The sequence below is a fragment of the Leptonotus elevatus genome, chromosome 14 (genome assembly GCF_054856555.1).
Source record: "Leptonotus elevatus isolate MCC_2025b chromosome 14, RoL_Lele_1.0, whole genome shotgun sequence".
NCBI classification, from domain to species: Eukaryota; Metazoa; Chordata; class Actinopteri; order Syngnathiformes; family Syngnathidae; genus Leptonotus; species Leptonotus elevatus.
Window position 1 is genome coordinate 17174496 of NC_141252.1, and position 13592 is coordinate 17188087.

At 39.6% G+C, this 13592-nt stretch overlaps 1 protein-coding gene across 3 annotated transcripts in view; it reads left to right on the forward strand.

Moving 5' to 3' along the window:
• The window catches only part of alk (ALK receptor tyrosine kinase), a 365934-nt gene that overhangs the window by 297688 nt on the left and 54654 nt on the right, over positions 1-13592 (forward strand). For all 3 annotated transcript variants that reach the window (XM_086094285.1, XM_086094286.1, XM_086094287.1), the window contains 3 exons: positions 2701-2873; positions 4172-4272; positions 12569-12688. In XM_086094285.1, coding sequence (XP_085950411.1) covers positions 2701-2873; positions 4172-4272; positions 12569-12688 — 394 coding nt within the window. The remainder of the gene's footprint in view (positions 1-2700; positions 2874-4171; positions 4273-12568; positions 12689-13592) is intronic.

A 13592-nucleotide genomic window follows, 5' to 3' on the forward strand; every position in this document is an offset into this window, starting at 1 on the left:
CCCCCATAGTTGTACTTAAAAGTAGACATATTTTAAGAGTAATGTGGAATTCACATTTTTTTTGTCTGAAATGTGCCATGCTCAGTCATTTGGCGTGAATTTATGTTAGTTTTTTCTTCTTCTTCTTTTTAATTTTTACAATTTTATGTAACCATCTCTTTGTAAATTGTAACTGCCTTCTTTAAAGTGCTTCTAATTACCAGATTTAAGTGGTAAACACTCTCTTTAAAGAAACAAAAGTAAAAAATTAAACACCTAATGAAAAGGGCGCTGTTTAAGGGAACAGGCTCTGTCATGTCATACAATTGGTGAGCTGTGCTTCAAGTTCTGTTTTCAACCGTGGCGCTGGAGTCTAAATGCAAACGTAACTGATTTAGGGTTTGATTTTTTACAGTCTTGTTTAGACTGTTGATTAGAAAATAATCTTCTGTTTATGGACTGGACTATGTTTGTGTTGATCATATTTAGATATTTGTTGGTTTTGGCACTTAGAGAATGTTAATCCTGTGCTTTTTCCGGAAGTTCTTGACTTTACTTTTGTCAGTCTCATGCTGCTCATTAGTTATTAGTTTGACATAGTCTCATCTATTATGCTCTTTAGTGTCAGCCAATCAACCCCTTCCTTTAGGTCTTCAACTTGTTTTTATTTTTAATTATTCTGTTTGTTGTGCATCCTCTCTTTGTTCCCTTTTCCCAATCCTTGTCAAGGCGTCTTGTGTCACTAGCCACTTTTTACCCTCACTAGGATTTGAAACTGCAACTCAAAACATGAGAAAATTTTAACCAAGCAGATTTTGTTTTTAATAAAATTTGATCTACTTGTTGATAAGTGATGCCACTACACTAAATCTCCAAATTTAGGGCAATCAGATCATGGATTTGGGCGCAGCGGCCTGCTGAATTTTCTTTTCTTTTTTTGGCAAAAAAGGGCATGGTCACTTTCATTCACCGCCGGCCAATCGGGTCCTGCCTTGCTGCCGAGCTGCTCGCGGAAGCCGGCGGCCACGGCAGCGAGGCGGGGACTGGCTGGTCCAAGCGGGTTCTCTCGTGATGGTCAACCGCCGCCGACCGGTACTTGCCTTGCTGCCGAAAAGCTTCTGTGAGCCGGCTCCGTGGATTGACTGCCATGTGCGAAGCAACAACCGAGTTTGCCGAGGCGGGCAAGACAGAGAATAATGTTGCAATGGCATTTTGTACATAAAGGTGGCATTTGGCGATCATCTATTGAAACTAAAGAGCAAAAAAGCATGTAGGCTAAGACAGTGTGTACTAGACCGAAGCAGGTGGGACAGGAGAGCCTTGGCAACGGCCAACTCATTTTGTAAACAGAAGCGTTTGGAATCAGGCGAGTCTTGGCCGCGCCTACCAAAATCCATCCGTTTGAAACTGGGCTCACAGTAGACCATCTTGTGGAGCTTGTATTTGTACAATAAGGCAGTATTTCACCCCAAAAATAGTTTGATACAGTATTACGGCATTCAGAGGATGGATTTTGTCGCTGCAAAGCTCATGTTAGGACACCTTCAAAATGAATCTAAATTAGTCGATTAATCAATTGAATATTCGATAGATTAATGGATTCTAAAAATATTCGATAGAGACAGCACGAGTATTCTCACCCTCAGATATTTATTGAATCATCATTGAATATATCACTTTGAAAGTCACGTGATCTACAAGGTAAATTTGAAGGTCAACTAAGACAAAAGGTCACAAGGCTACTAAAATCTCGAATTCTTGTTGATTTTCCTTTCCAACAATACCTGTTTTGTGAAGATTGAAATTCAGCACAATGTAGCTCTCAAACCCCTACTCCTATTGACCTAATTTTTGAGATTTAGCGTTGTGCCATCACTATCAACAAGTACACCAAATTTAAATAAAATCTAAATCTGCATGGTTAAACCCACTGTGTGATTTGGCATGGAATGACCCCAAGGGACTTGGCCCAAACAGAACCACATGGGCTTTGTTATATGGACATGGGCAGAATCCATCACAGTGTCTATGGGGGTAGCAACAGGCGGTTTTGCCTTCTACTGCTGGCTATTCTGACCATGCATAATTTCAGAAGGCGTTGGTTCGCATCACCAGCAATAAGTTGTAGCTAGGATGTAGAGGATTTCTAGTTCTGCTATTTTTTTATGTTGGGATGCTGATGGCCTCATCAAGTTGTGACCTTCAGCATGGGCTGGGACAGTTTGCAGCCACTGGTAAAGAATCTACATGCAAATCACTTTTATAAAAGACCAGGAAGGATAAGAGGATGCATTGTGTCCTCAAGATTTGGAATGATGTCCTGCCTCAGGTATTGGAGGTCAGGGATCTCGGGCTCTTGCTTGGAGGAAAGGGAAGAATGTATGGGGAGAGTGACACGGGGATAAGGGCGACACCAGACGTGATGAGGTCACTATCGGACTTCTGTAGTGAAGTGATAGCTGGGGGAAAAGGCAATCTTCGTTCCCACCCATACCCTTGGTCGTGTAAAAGGACATGTATCACAGCTACAAGTGGCTGAAACAAGTTTCCTTGTTCTGTAGGTTTTGTTTCAATCTCTCATTGTTACCGTTTAAAATTTTGGATCAAGAAGCCACATTCTTCATATTATTTGATCCATCTCGTGGCACTGCAACTATCACAAAGCTTATTATTGTTGCCATGTGTCAAGAATTGTTTAACTGTATTGTATATTTGCCACAGGTGCGGTTCTGGATGTGTTCTGGAGGTACACAGAATGGAACACTGTCTTTGTGGATAGCAGAGAACAGCACGGGCCCCAAGGACCAGCGTCAACTGTGGCACTCTGCCAGCGTATCAACGTCTGAGAGAGGCTGGAAATTCATCACAGTCCCACTTTATGGGCTGGCTGACTGGTACGACACTCACCAGTGTCACTCAGTGATTATCGCAAGACAGAGTGTCTGAACCATTCTGAAAGCATCAGATTGGTTTTTAGATCGAAGCAGTCATCAAGTTCCATTGTACCTGCACGTCACAAGCTACTACTTAGGTTCCTATACGGCAATAGACCGCTGGACCAATAGGATCGTCTTAGTCTATATCTCTCTCATAAATGTACTGTATATTTTAAAGCATTTTATTCAATTTTCTCTTAACTACATGAAATTAATTAATCCCCGAGAGACTACAGTGCGCATATCCACACAATGGATGTGCTATGTGTACAAAATCTTGGCTTAACTTTTATATTCCTTGTCTGTGATAAATTGTTGAAATCAATACTCAACGCGGCATCTTCCTGCCTTACAATTAGCTATGTCCCTGATTTCCCCTCAAAGAGGAGATCAATTCAAGCTAAACAGACAGAAGAATGGAAAGAAGAAATCCACATAAAGCATTTCATCTTTCTTTGCCTGACTAGTGGTTTATTCGCCATTCGAGCACGGATAATCCTGCTCCACTGAGAGTGATTAATTTTTTATTTGTGGGTTATGTAGTTAGTGGTGCTTGTGTTCTAAATTAAAATGTCATGTTCGTAACCACCAGGTGAACCTTCTAGTTTTTGCGAGGTGACCTTTTCTAGAGCTTAAGTACATCCCAAAGTGCTGACCGCAATCAGAACAATACCGATAGCACGCCTTACTTTTATTTCTACGCCCTTTCACACACATACAAACATGGTCTCCTTGTTGGGGAATCGAACCCACGCCACCTGCATCGAAGGTAAGTGACAGTACCACTTCGCCACTCAGAACCCTAGAACAATACCGATAGCATGTACACCCAAATGCAGTGTCAGATTATCAAGAAGGTAATTGATATGTAAAAGACTGATTGAAATGTCTCACAGAGAATTGATATTATAGTTAATGTCAACATTTCAAATAAATAAACAAACAATCAAACGCAATCACACGCAAAGACTTTATCCACAGTCACACCACCCCACAGACACTCAGGTAATCACATTCATGTATATGTATGTCCAAATCAATTGTGGACACAATAGTGTCTGCATTGGGAGGAAAAGCAGCAGCTAATTCAATTAAAATTACTCAAATGTAATTGTCCATAGCACTCTTTTCTAAAACCAAAATGTGACATAGTGACTTTTGTTTTATTTTTTGTTTTGTTTTTTTCTATTCAAGCAGGAGCTGTAAAACCTTTTACAAGTTATAGTTTTTGTTTAAGGTCTGCTGCCCTTTCACAGGTTCTGGCTTCTTTTCGGGTTAGAAGATGGACCTGGACCTGGGCCTGGCTCCCTTATCTCACTTGACAACATCTCTTTCAGTATGAACTGCTTCCTGGCTTGTGAGTAATATTTGATTTTTATTTATTTTTGTATTTCAAACCATTTCACGTAAAACATTATATCGATCATTAGAAATGTACCTTTTTTCGCTTTATTCAAGGCTCCGTGTGACCTAATGCCAAAACCTTGATTATCCAATTTGACCAGTATTCAAGATGATGTTTTACAGGCTTTATTCATTTATATCCAATAAATTTAGCTGCAGACCAGTACAATGTCTCTTTTAAAATAAAAGACTAGTCTAAATTTCTGAGATCAAATTGCTTGATGGACTAATGTGACTGTGGCAACAAGTCCTCCAACAATAACGACCATATCGGTCGTTTTACCATGCACCAAAATAAGACCAAGTGTTACGTATTGTAGTTTACCTAAGTCAATCGGCCATGTTAAATAGCAAAAAAATATAAAATTCAGACTCAAACCCGTGTCATCTGGTTAAAAGACTAACGTCTATTTTAGGGTGTATTTTATCCACTTGTTTGGTACGGACCAAAAGCAGACTTTATTTTTTTCCGTTTGGTGCGGTTCGTATTCACACTGTACTTTTTGCAATTATATGTATTGCGTAATCATGTTGACCCGCGTGACAATCTGAGATCCCATTGGACAAAAATGACAAGGGCTGAAGGCATAACTAAACCCGAAAATAGACGAAAACATGCAATTCGGACGTGCTGCATTACTGCTCTGCATATATGTGGCGTTATTAGATGCAAGATATTTGCGAGCGTCAAGGGCAGCTCATTCAACGGAGGTCCCGCGACAATTTGGAACGCGTCGTCGATTGCGTGCAGTAACCGGAGAAGCAGTTGCGCTCCGCGTGCCCCGCCCCCACCACAACATGCTGACAGCAGTGTGGCTAAACAGAATACGGATGATTATGAATGAATTTAGCACAATATTCACAAGCGGGCAATATTTCCCCAGACCGAGACCGCCTCAAAAAGTGGGTCTCGGTCCGCTTGTTTGGTCCGCACCAGGATTCGTTTGTGTTACCTGCAGAAAAGGTCCGGATCAGCGCGGGAAACGAACACTGATCCGTTTAAAGCGGACCAAACAGTACAGGTCTGAATACATCCTTACTGAGCTAACAGTCCGATAATGATCTTGTTCATTTTTAGTGTTGGTATTAGGGGTGAGCTAAAAAAATCGATACAGCAATACATCGTTGCGGGCCTCATTACAATACACGTATCGATATGCAGGCGTCAGAATCAATATTGCTCGTTAACTTTAAATAGGCAGTTAAAGCAAGGTTCTTTCATCAGTCATTTTTAATTTGTTCAAAAAGTTAAATTAGAAAAAGCTGCATAGGAGAAATGAATTAAGAGCCAAAAATGAGCATCACATATCACACGAGTTGTTAAAACACTGACTATGTGAATAAATGAGAGACCAGCATTAAATAAATGGTGCATAGAATTACCATTTTTAACACATTAAAAGTCAGTATATAAAACAGACAGTTTATTTAGAAATGTGTTTAGAAGTGTGAAACAGGAGTAAGATGACATCTCTGTCTGGCTGGAGAACAAAAGGTTAAGGGTGCAAGACACCTCCATCTCTGCCTTACTGAAGACATATGTTTGAAATGTGACATGAATAATAATGCAGCAGCACCTCTGCACTGAATATAGATAAGGCCACCAGGTTAAAGTGATCAGCGGACTAAGAATAAGTTTTAAAAAAAACGCCCCCCAACAAAATACACAGAAATTATTTTATTATTATCATCTCATATATCTCAATCGATTTTCAAATGACAAAATATAACCAATGCACAAAGCACTAATTAACAAGGAATGTGCACGTGCATATCATTCAAATGCCGTATGCAAACTTCGTTGACACCTGCTTGCTGGTACAGCCTTCAATTTTCCAATCAGATGAATAACTAAACAATGTTTTAGAGCCAACATCAATCAGCTTGAAGGAGTTCAACATTGAAGTTGATTAGCACTTAGCAGTCAACAAAAAACAATGCTGAGCTTGTAGGGAGGCTCCACAGGCATAATGAAATTAAGTTTTGATCACGGCAGGTTGTCCTGTGGATAATGTCAGCGCTACTTTTTCCAACTATAGTTCCTGATACACTTACAGTTTTACTCTTTCTTATGCTGACTAGTGTCGACTACGTGAAAGTTGTTTAGGAGGGTTTTCCTATGCACATATGTAAAGTGTTGTGGTAAAGACTTCCTCTGCCTCAGCCAACACAATTGTGGAGTTTCGTAGCTGGATGCATTTGTCTAATTGTTGCTTAGTAAAGCAGGCTATTTATAAATAAAATTTAGTCACTAGTCATTTGAATTGGGATTTGAGTGAGCATGGTAAAGTGATTAGGAAATCGGAATTTGACTCAAATTGGGACAAATCTTAGAATGTGTAGTGTGGCAGTGCGTTGATTTGGAGTGAGATAGCTGGTCTAAGCAGTTATGGTTAGCCAGCTAATGAGTTACACAAAACTGTTAAGTAGTACAGTCAATAAAGCCCATCTAGCAGTGTATAAACACCTCTGTCAGTACTTTGCTGTAGCCTGTCGCGCTCTCAGTCTTTCATCATGTCAAAGGTAGCCCTAGAGCCGGAGGACAACACGGCCTCAACAACTAGCTAGCAGCTGCTGCTGCTGCTGCTGCTGCTAGCCAACAAGATGGATTTACAAGCTACATCACCAAAATGCACAAAAACAAAACTGGACTCTACCTAGAGTGAGCGATTCTGGTTAAAATATGCTGTTTGAACCTAGAAACAAAAATGTTCTTCCCGGTTCATTATGTAGCTTTCAAATACCGGTAAGTTAATGTGAGGCTTTGTAAAGCGCTTTAGGCAGTTGATAAAGCACTATGTAAGTGCACTCCATTTACCATTTTGATCAAATAGGAATTTTAATTTGATGGACTTGGACATGTCTTCATTTTGGAAAAGTAGTTTTTTCATGCTTAAACAGAAATCTTCTCAAATCCTGATATCTGTAGTTCTACTTGCTTATTGAACGCAAATGACCCTGATGGCTTACAAGTGAAAAATCAAGCAGAAATAATAACAACCGCTTTCAATCTACTTCAAATAACTTCAGTTTTAATATTAAATGAAGTGTTTAAAATAATTGAGGACAACAAAAGAGGTAGAAAACAATGACTGCTTTTCAAAAGCTGTGGTCATATATCAAAACAAAGCCTTCATCACCTTAGACAAGGTGTGTGAATTAGGGCTTATATTGTGTTTGTTCTAGAGTGCAGGAGATACACGATCACCCTTTGTCAACACTGGCTTATTGAGTCAGAGGCCCTTTATTTAAAGAGATGACATTTTCTAGGAGATACGTATTTGCACTCCAATTTGTGCTTTATGGCCTCTGGATTGGCAGCACTGCAGGAACATCTATCTATACTTTGCTCACTTTCCAGATGGCAAGCTCTTTATCCAGAGCATCTACATTTGACTCGGTCACATGTTATTGCCCATCACTCCAACCAGTTGATGAGAGATGCTGAAGATCCACATATGTTATTTTTGACAGAGGATTGAAGATATAGTGCACATTACTGCAGTACAGACGTTTTAAAATATTGGAGATCAGTTGTATTTTTTATATGTGACAGAACTGTATATTGGATGGCATAGCGACAGTGAAGCTTATTCCTAGAGATGCTACGTGACATACAGTTATTCCCCAATAATGTTTGACGCAAACATTTCTGGCTTCTGGAGGGCTTCAGGTAGCTTCCGGCACCCTCCTAATGAATACTGACAGTTTAGTCGGCTGTTTCATGGCCTCTGGTTCATGTTACTCCGCCAACCTGCTTGCTAGTTGCTGTGGCAACATTCAAGTACTGCATGCCCCTGCACTACCTATCCCACAGTTTTCTCACATTTCCGGAATAATAAGGTATTTGCAGCAACTTTGCTCTAGATTCTCTCTCTCACATACACACGCACACACACACACACAATGCTGAACTTGTGTTAAAACAACACATATAAGCCTCTTACTTCCAGCGGGACAGCGAGATGGTGTGTAAAGTGCTTGCACTCATCCAACCTATCAAATGTATTTTGTTCACTTGTATGCTGTACATGATCCATCAAATCTGTGCACCGCTATCAAGCAGCAGAGGTTTAAATGATCATATTCATTTGAGGATTACAGGGTTGGGAATGAGCTATTGATTTTGTAACTGGTGCATATATATATATATATATATATATATATATATATATATATATATATATATATATATATATATATATATATATATATATATATATATATATATATATATATATATATATATATACACACACACACAGTTTCAAACAATTTATTTATATTCAGTTGTTTGCATATAGGAAAAAGTGAAAGTTCTTGCAGGTTTTATATTACATAATCTTACATTGCAAGAACACTGTTAAGCTCCTTTGAATTCCAATTTAATTTTCAATGTTATATATGACACAGACAAAATAAATTAGCCATCAAATATTTTACACTTTACATGCATTTTTGCCTGGCCAGTTGTTGCAAGACAGAGTTTATAATTTTAAATCATAGGCCAATGAAAAAACACCCGACTGATCGAGAAGCTATCGAGCCCTACCCCACCCTCATCAAGTAGGCAAATTGCACAATGCAGATGTCAAATATGAATGTACTGTGTCTTCTTGATTATCCTGACTTTGTTAATGGCCACATGGTTAAATGACAACAAATGGAAGTGAAGCGATTACAACAATATGCAGCAAAGGAACTTTTTACTCATCACATGCTGCTTATTTGTCTTTTTAGGAAAACTTGGAAGCTTTCGTATAAGAAATGTCCAGCTTGAGTTGTTCATAGCAGGTTACATACTTTTCATATCTACTTTGAGCACATTGGTCTTTACTGGTGCTCAATGAGAGCAGCATTGTGTCCGTTGGCATTCTTCTCTTACTAAAGCTGTAAATGTAACCAGATGTGTGTGCCATATATTTCCTACATACAGTATCGCAAATGATAGGACTGTTGCCTTTTGCATCCAAAAGGCAAGCTCAATACTCAAGACACAGTCCCTAAGCAAAACATTGTGAAATAATTAAATGGAATATATTTACCTTGAGAATAATTTGCATGGGCCACACTGATTTGTTAAGGTGAATAGCAGCTCAGCCATTGCCTTGACAACCACAGCTCACCTGATGTAATGGTCTCTAACATAGCGGGGAAGATTCCAGTTTTGGTCACCAGTCTGCCTGGGGAAAAGCCACACAGGAAGACCAAAGTTTCCAACCCTTAATGCTTTCACTGTGAGGCGGACATGCTAACCGCATTCACCACTGTGCCACCAAATTAGGGATGAGTGAGTATCGATACAAGTTATTGGTATTGAGCCAATACAGGGCTTTATTTCAAGGTATCGGTTTGGGCTGGGCGATATGGCCAAAAAATACAATCTCGATATTTTCAGTAATTCAGGACGATTACGATTTTAATTGATTTTAATCTAATAAACCAACAAACGTTTATTTAAAGGTTTCATTCATTCAAAAAGAATTCCTGTGCAAAATGTTCAGACAACAATAATGTATACTGATTCTAAATTAGTTTTAACATAACTTAACATTCATAGTTAGCAAAATTACAACTCATCTCTCTACTCACTCTCAACACATCTGGATGTAACTGAACATAAGAACAACAGCTTTTAATACTCCATAAGACAAAATTTGATTTCACGATTTAGCAAATTTTCAACGATTCAATTTTCAATATGACGTTTAATCGAAATAATTCAATTTATTTCCCAGCCTTTGTATCGGTACTCGCGACAGGAACATTGTATGTAGAGTATTAAAAGTACTAGTGGTATCAGTAATTGGTTTCAGTGACTACTCAAGAGTTGAGTACTTGTACTGGTATCGCTCTGGGGAAAAAATTGGTATTGAACATCTCTACACCAAATACTGTATAATATGACTGCATTATTCATCTTAAACATTACAATATGTATATTTCATCAATGCTAATGTTATTGTAACTTGAGTGTTGTCCAACAAAAAACTTTGTCACTCCACTCCCAGCCAGTGACGCGGTGGGTTTGAAGTCTGCATGGTGTGGTTTGGACGACACAGGATCACCACCCCTACACACAGGGCTCTAAATTTACTTGTTTGATGACGAGACAACGTGGCTTTAGACTCTCTAAAGTTACTAGCCCCAAAAAATTCCACCAGCCAATTTTTTTCCCCAGTAAAAATCTTCCCAGATGTTTTTTTTTTAAACCTCTAAACATAACATTATGTTTATGGCAGCATGTTATGTCATATTAAATACACTGATTCTGAAACATATAGTAAAGTTAATTTACTTACTCCCACATCCATACAGTCTGTGAAAGCCAAGGCCTGCTCTTTTTTTCCAATGGCGTGAGGGTTTCAAAACATCTTCTCCAACTCAACATACTTTTGTACGCTTTCAATTAAGAGAGTATGGTGATATATCTTCAGTTTATAATTCTACACATTTAAAGACAAGTTTAATGATTAATTTACGTCAGAAAACTGCCCAACTCTAGGCTTGCATCATTCACATACAAATGTTATACAGCTGCGTACCGTTTCTCACCTTAATTTGTTCGTTGTTCCCAACAGACCTCGTCTCGATTTGCCGAGACTGCATATTTCTTTCAACACATTTCACGTGTTTAGCACTCGTGAAATAAGAGAAATACAATTGTTGGCGCTTTTAATTACGCTAGGCAAGTGTGTCGCTATGACTAACCGGTGTCTTTTCTTTATCGCTCTCATATGGTGCTTGTGGAGTCGCGATGTTAATAGTTCTTGGTGGGACAGAATTGTCAACAAATCGCGCCTCAAGGCGGCCATTTTTCGCAAATCTCTACTGTTATTTTGATTAATGTCACTCTTGTTAAAGAGTTCCAGGCGAGGGAGGTGGGCTAAAATGCTAATATGTTCATTGTGAATGTCCAGAAGGAAGACACATCGTGACACGCTTCCCGCAGCACCTCCAAAATAGGTCACTACACATTTCAGCGGTCAAGACACCTTTGAGGTCTGACAACAATAGTGCCGCTAACTGTGCGCAAATTACATTTTCAGAATTCGTTTTCCGCAAAAGAGCACACAACTGCACATCTTGTAGCTTACTTTGAGTCTTGAAATTTGCATTACCAGCCAAATTGGCTAGTAAATAATTATTACCACCCGCATTTGGCGGGTTGGCAGGTGTTAATTTAGAGCCCTGCCTACACATACGTATACTGTAATATTATTACATTGTACTGTGTCACTGATGGGAAAATGAAGCTTCATGAAGCACTTGTGATCATTTTTTTCTCCTCTAGAATGCGCTCTTAGTTTAAAGATGAGTGGAAATTTTATCAATTTACATTGCACTAGTCCAGTGTTTCTCAACCTTGGTCCTCGGGCTCATCAGCAAGCCCCGGAGAAGCCTGAATACGATCCTCACCTGCGTTGGAATCGGGAGACATGGAAAACAGGCTGGATAGTGTGCCCTGAAGACCAGGGTTGAGAAATGTTGCACTGACCTATATCTTTAAACCAAGAGCACCATAGAGAGGAGAAAAATATATATTATATTGCAAGTGCTCCATGAAGCTTCGTTTTCCTATCACTGGTGTGTATATATCTTGCTGTCACACGAGCTGATGGAAGTTTGTCAACAAGTTCAATGTCATGTCATGTCACTGAATGCAATGCTGACGTCATCACCACGAGTGACTCATTTCTACTAGCTTTCAGCTAAGCAGCCATAAAAACTCATCTTTTCTACACATTGAGACATACAGAATGGGGACAGGTGACAATTTTCCAGGCCAGCTTCCAACCACAGCAACTACAATTAGTCACCCCTACTTTAACATCTTTTGGGGGATAGAAGTTCCTCTATCTTGTGCAGTAATAGCCAATCAGGCGCCCTTTTGCCAAGAAAACTTCACCCCGGGAGAGAGTTTAAGCAGGATGAGATCAAGGTGCCAGGAGCATATGATCTGAGTCCTGGAAATGCGGCTGGGGCTGGAGGCTTGATGGATTGCTGCAAAAGAGCCAGACTGAATGTGCTTACCCATTCGCTGTGAGAAAATTGGATGTATGCATTCCCTGTCTTCTTTATGGCCAAATGAAACCCTTGCTGCATTCCACATATTCAATGGCAGTAAAGGGTTAGCTGGTAGTCTGCTTACTTGTATATTCTATTGTTATATGATAACTAGATTTCACTGGTGCACATGGAGTTAGAAATGCAATATTCTCATGATAAAATGTTACATTTCATTTCAGCAAATGGAGAGTCTCCACCGGTGGCCAGTAGCACCACAAGGTTACCCATCGGACCCCCAATCTCTCCCACAACCCCATCCATTGGGATTCCACTGATGAACTCCCCAACTAGAGATTACTGTAAGTGTGAATTTGTATGAGACGAGGCTATTTTACAGTTTGATGGAAGCTATTCATGCCGGAGTGTTTCTCTGTCTTGTCTTTCTTTGTCTCAGACTTTACCTCCTACACCCACACATGCACGCATGCACTGGTTCACAATTCCTCTCTGCATTGCGTGTGACATGACTCGCAGACTGTAATAAAGTAAGCGCTCCACCCACTGGTTTGCACCCAGCCTGCAACAGGAGGAGTCCTGTAGAGATCTCCTTTGGCGATAAATGGAGCAGGACGGGCAGTTACGAAGTGTAAAATCCTTCAATTTGTCTCCGGAGAATGTCAATGGAGACGGTTACACAGACTTGACATTTTCCCGCTCACGCTCTCTTACTTCCCGCCTTCAGTAGGGAAACAACAAGCATACTTCTATATCGAAAGTCATACATTTATGTTAGTCTTATCAAACCTTCTCTAAAACACATTTCCTTAGCCAGCAAACTTCCAAGCACCGGACTCACTTGAAAAGAAAAAAGTGAGCCGTTACTCTTCTCCTGGTAAACTGGATGGGAAATCTTTTACAGCCTCGGGTGGTAAACATGTTTCTCTGAATTCATTTAACACAAAGCATCCTGCACTTAAATAAATGTGGAGTGAATGTGAGGGTTTCAGAATGCTTTTCATATACAACTGGCAATGAGCCCAGGAAAATGTTTGCATGTGATTGTAATCAAAGTAATCTACATCATATTTTCTGTCCTGGGCAGAAGAAAAAGCTTTTATAGCTTTCAAGCTTTGTTCCAGCCCAGACAATTGATTTTGTTGTGTACTGAGGCTTCAGTTTCAAACTTGTTTGACATATTGTACAAACCCTGTTGATTAAGAGCATTATTTACTTAAGGTTTGTGTGTTCGAAACGGAAGCAAAA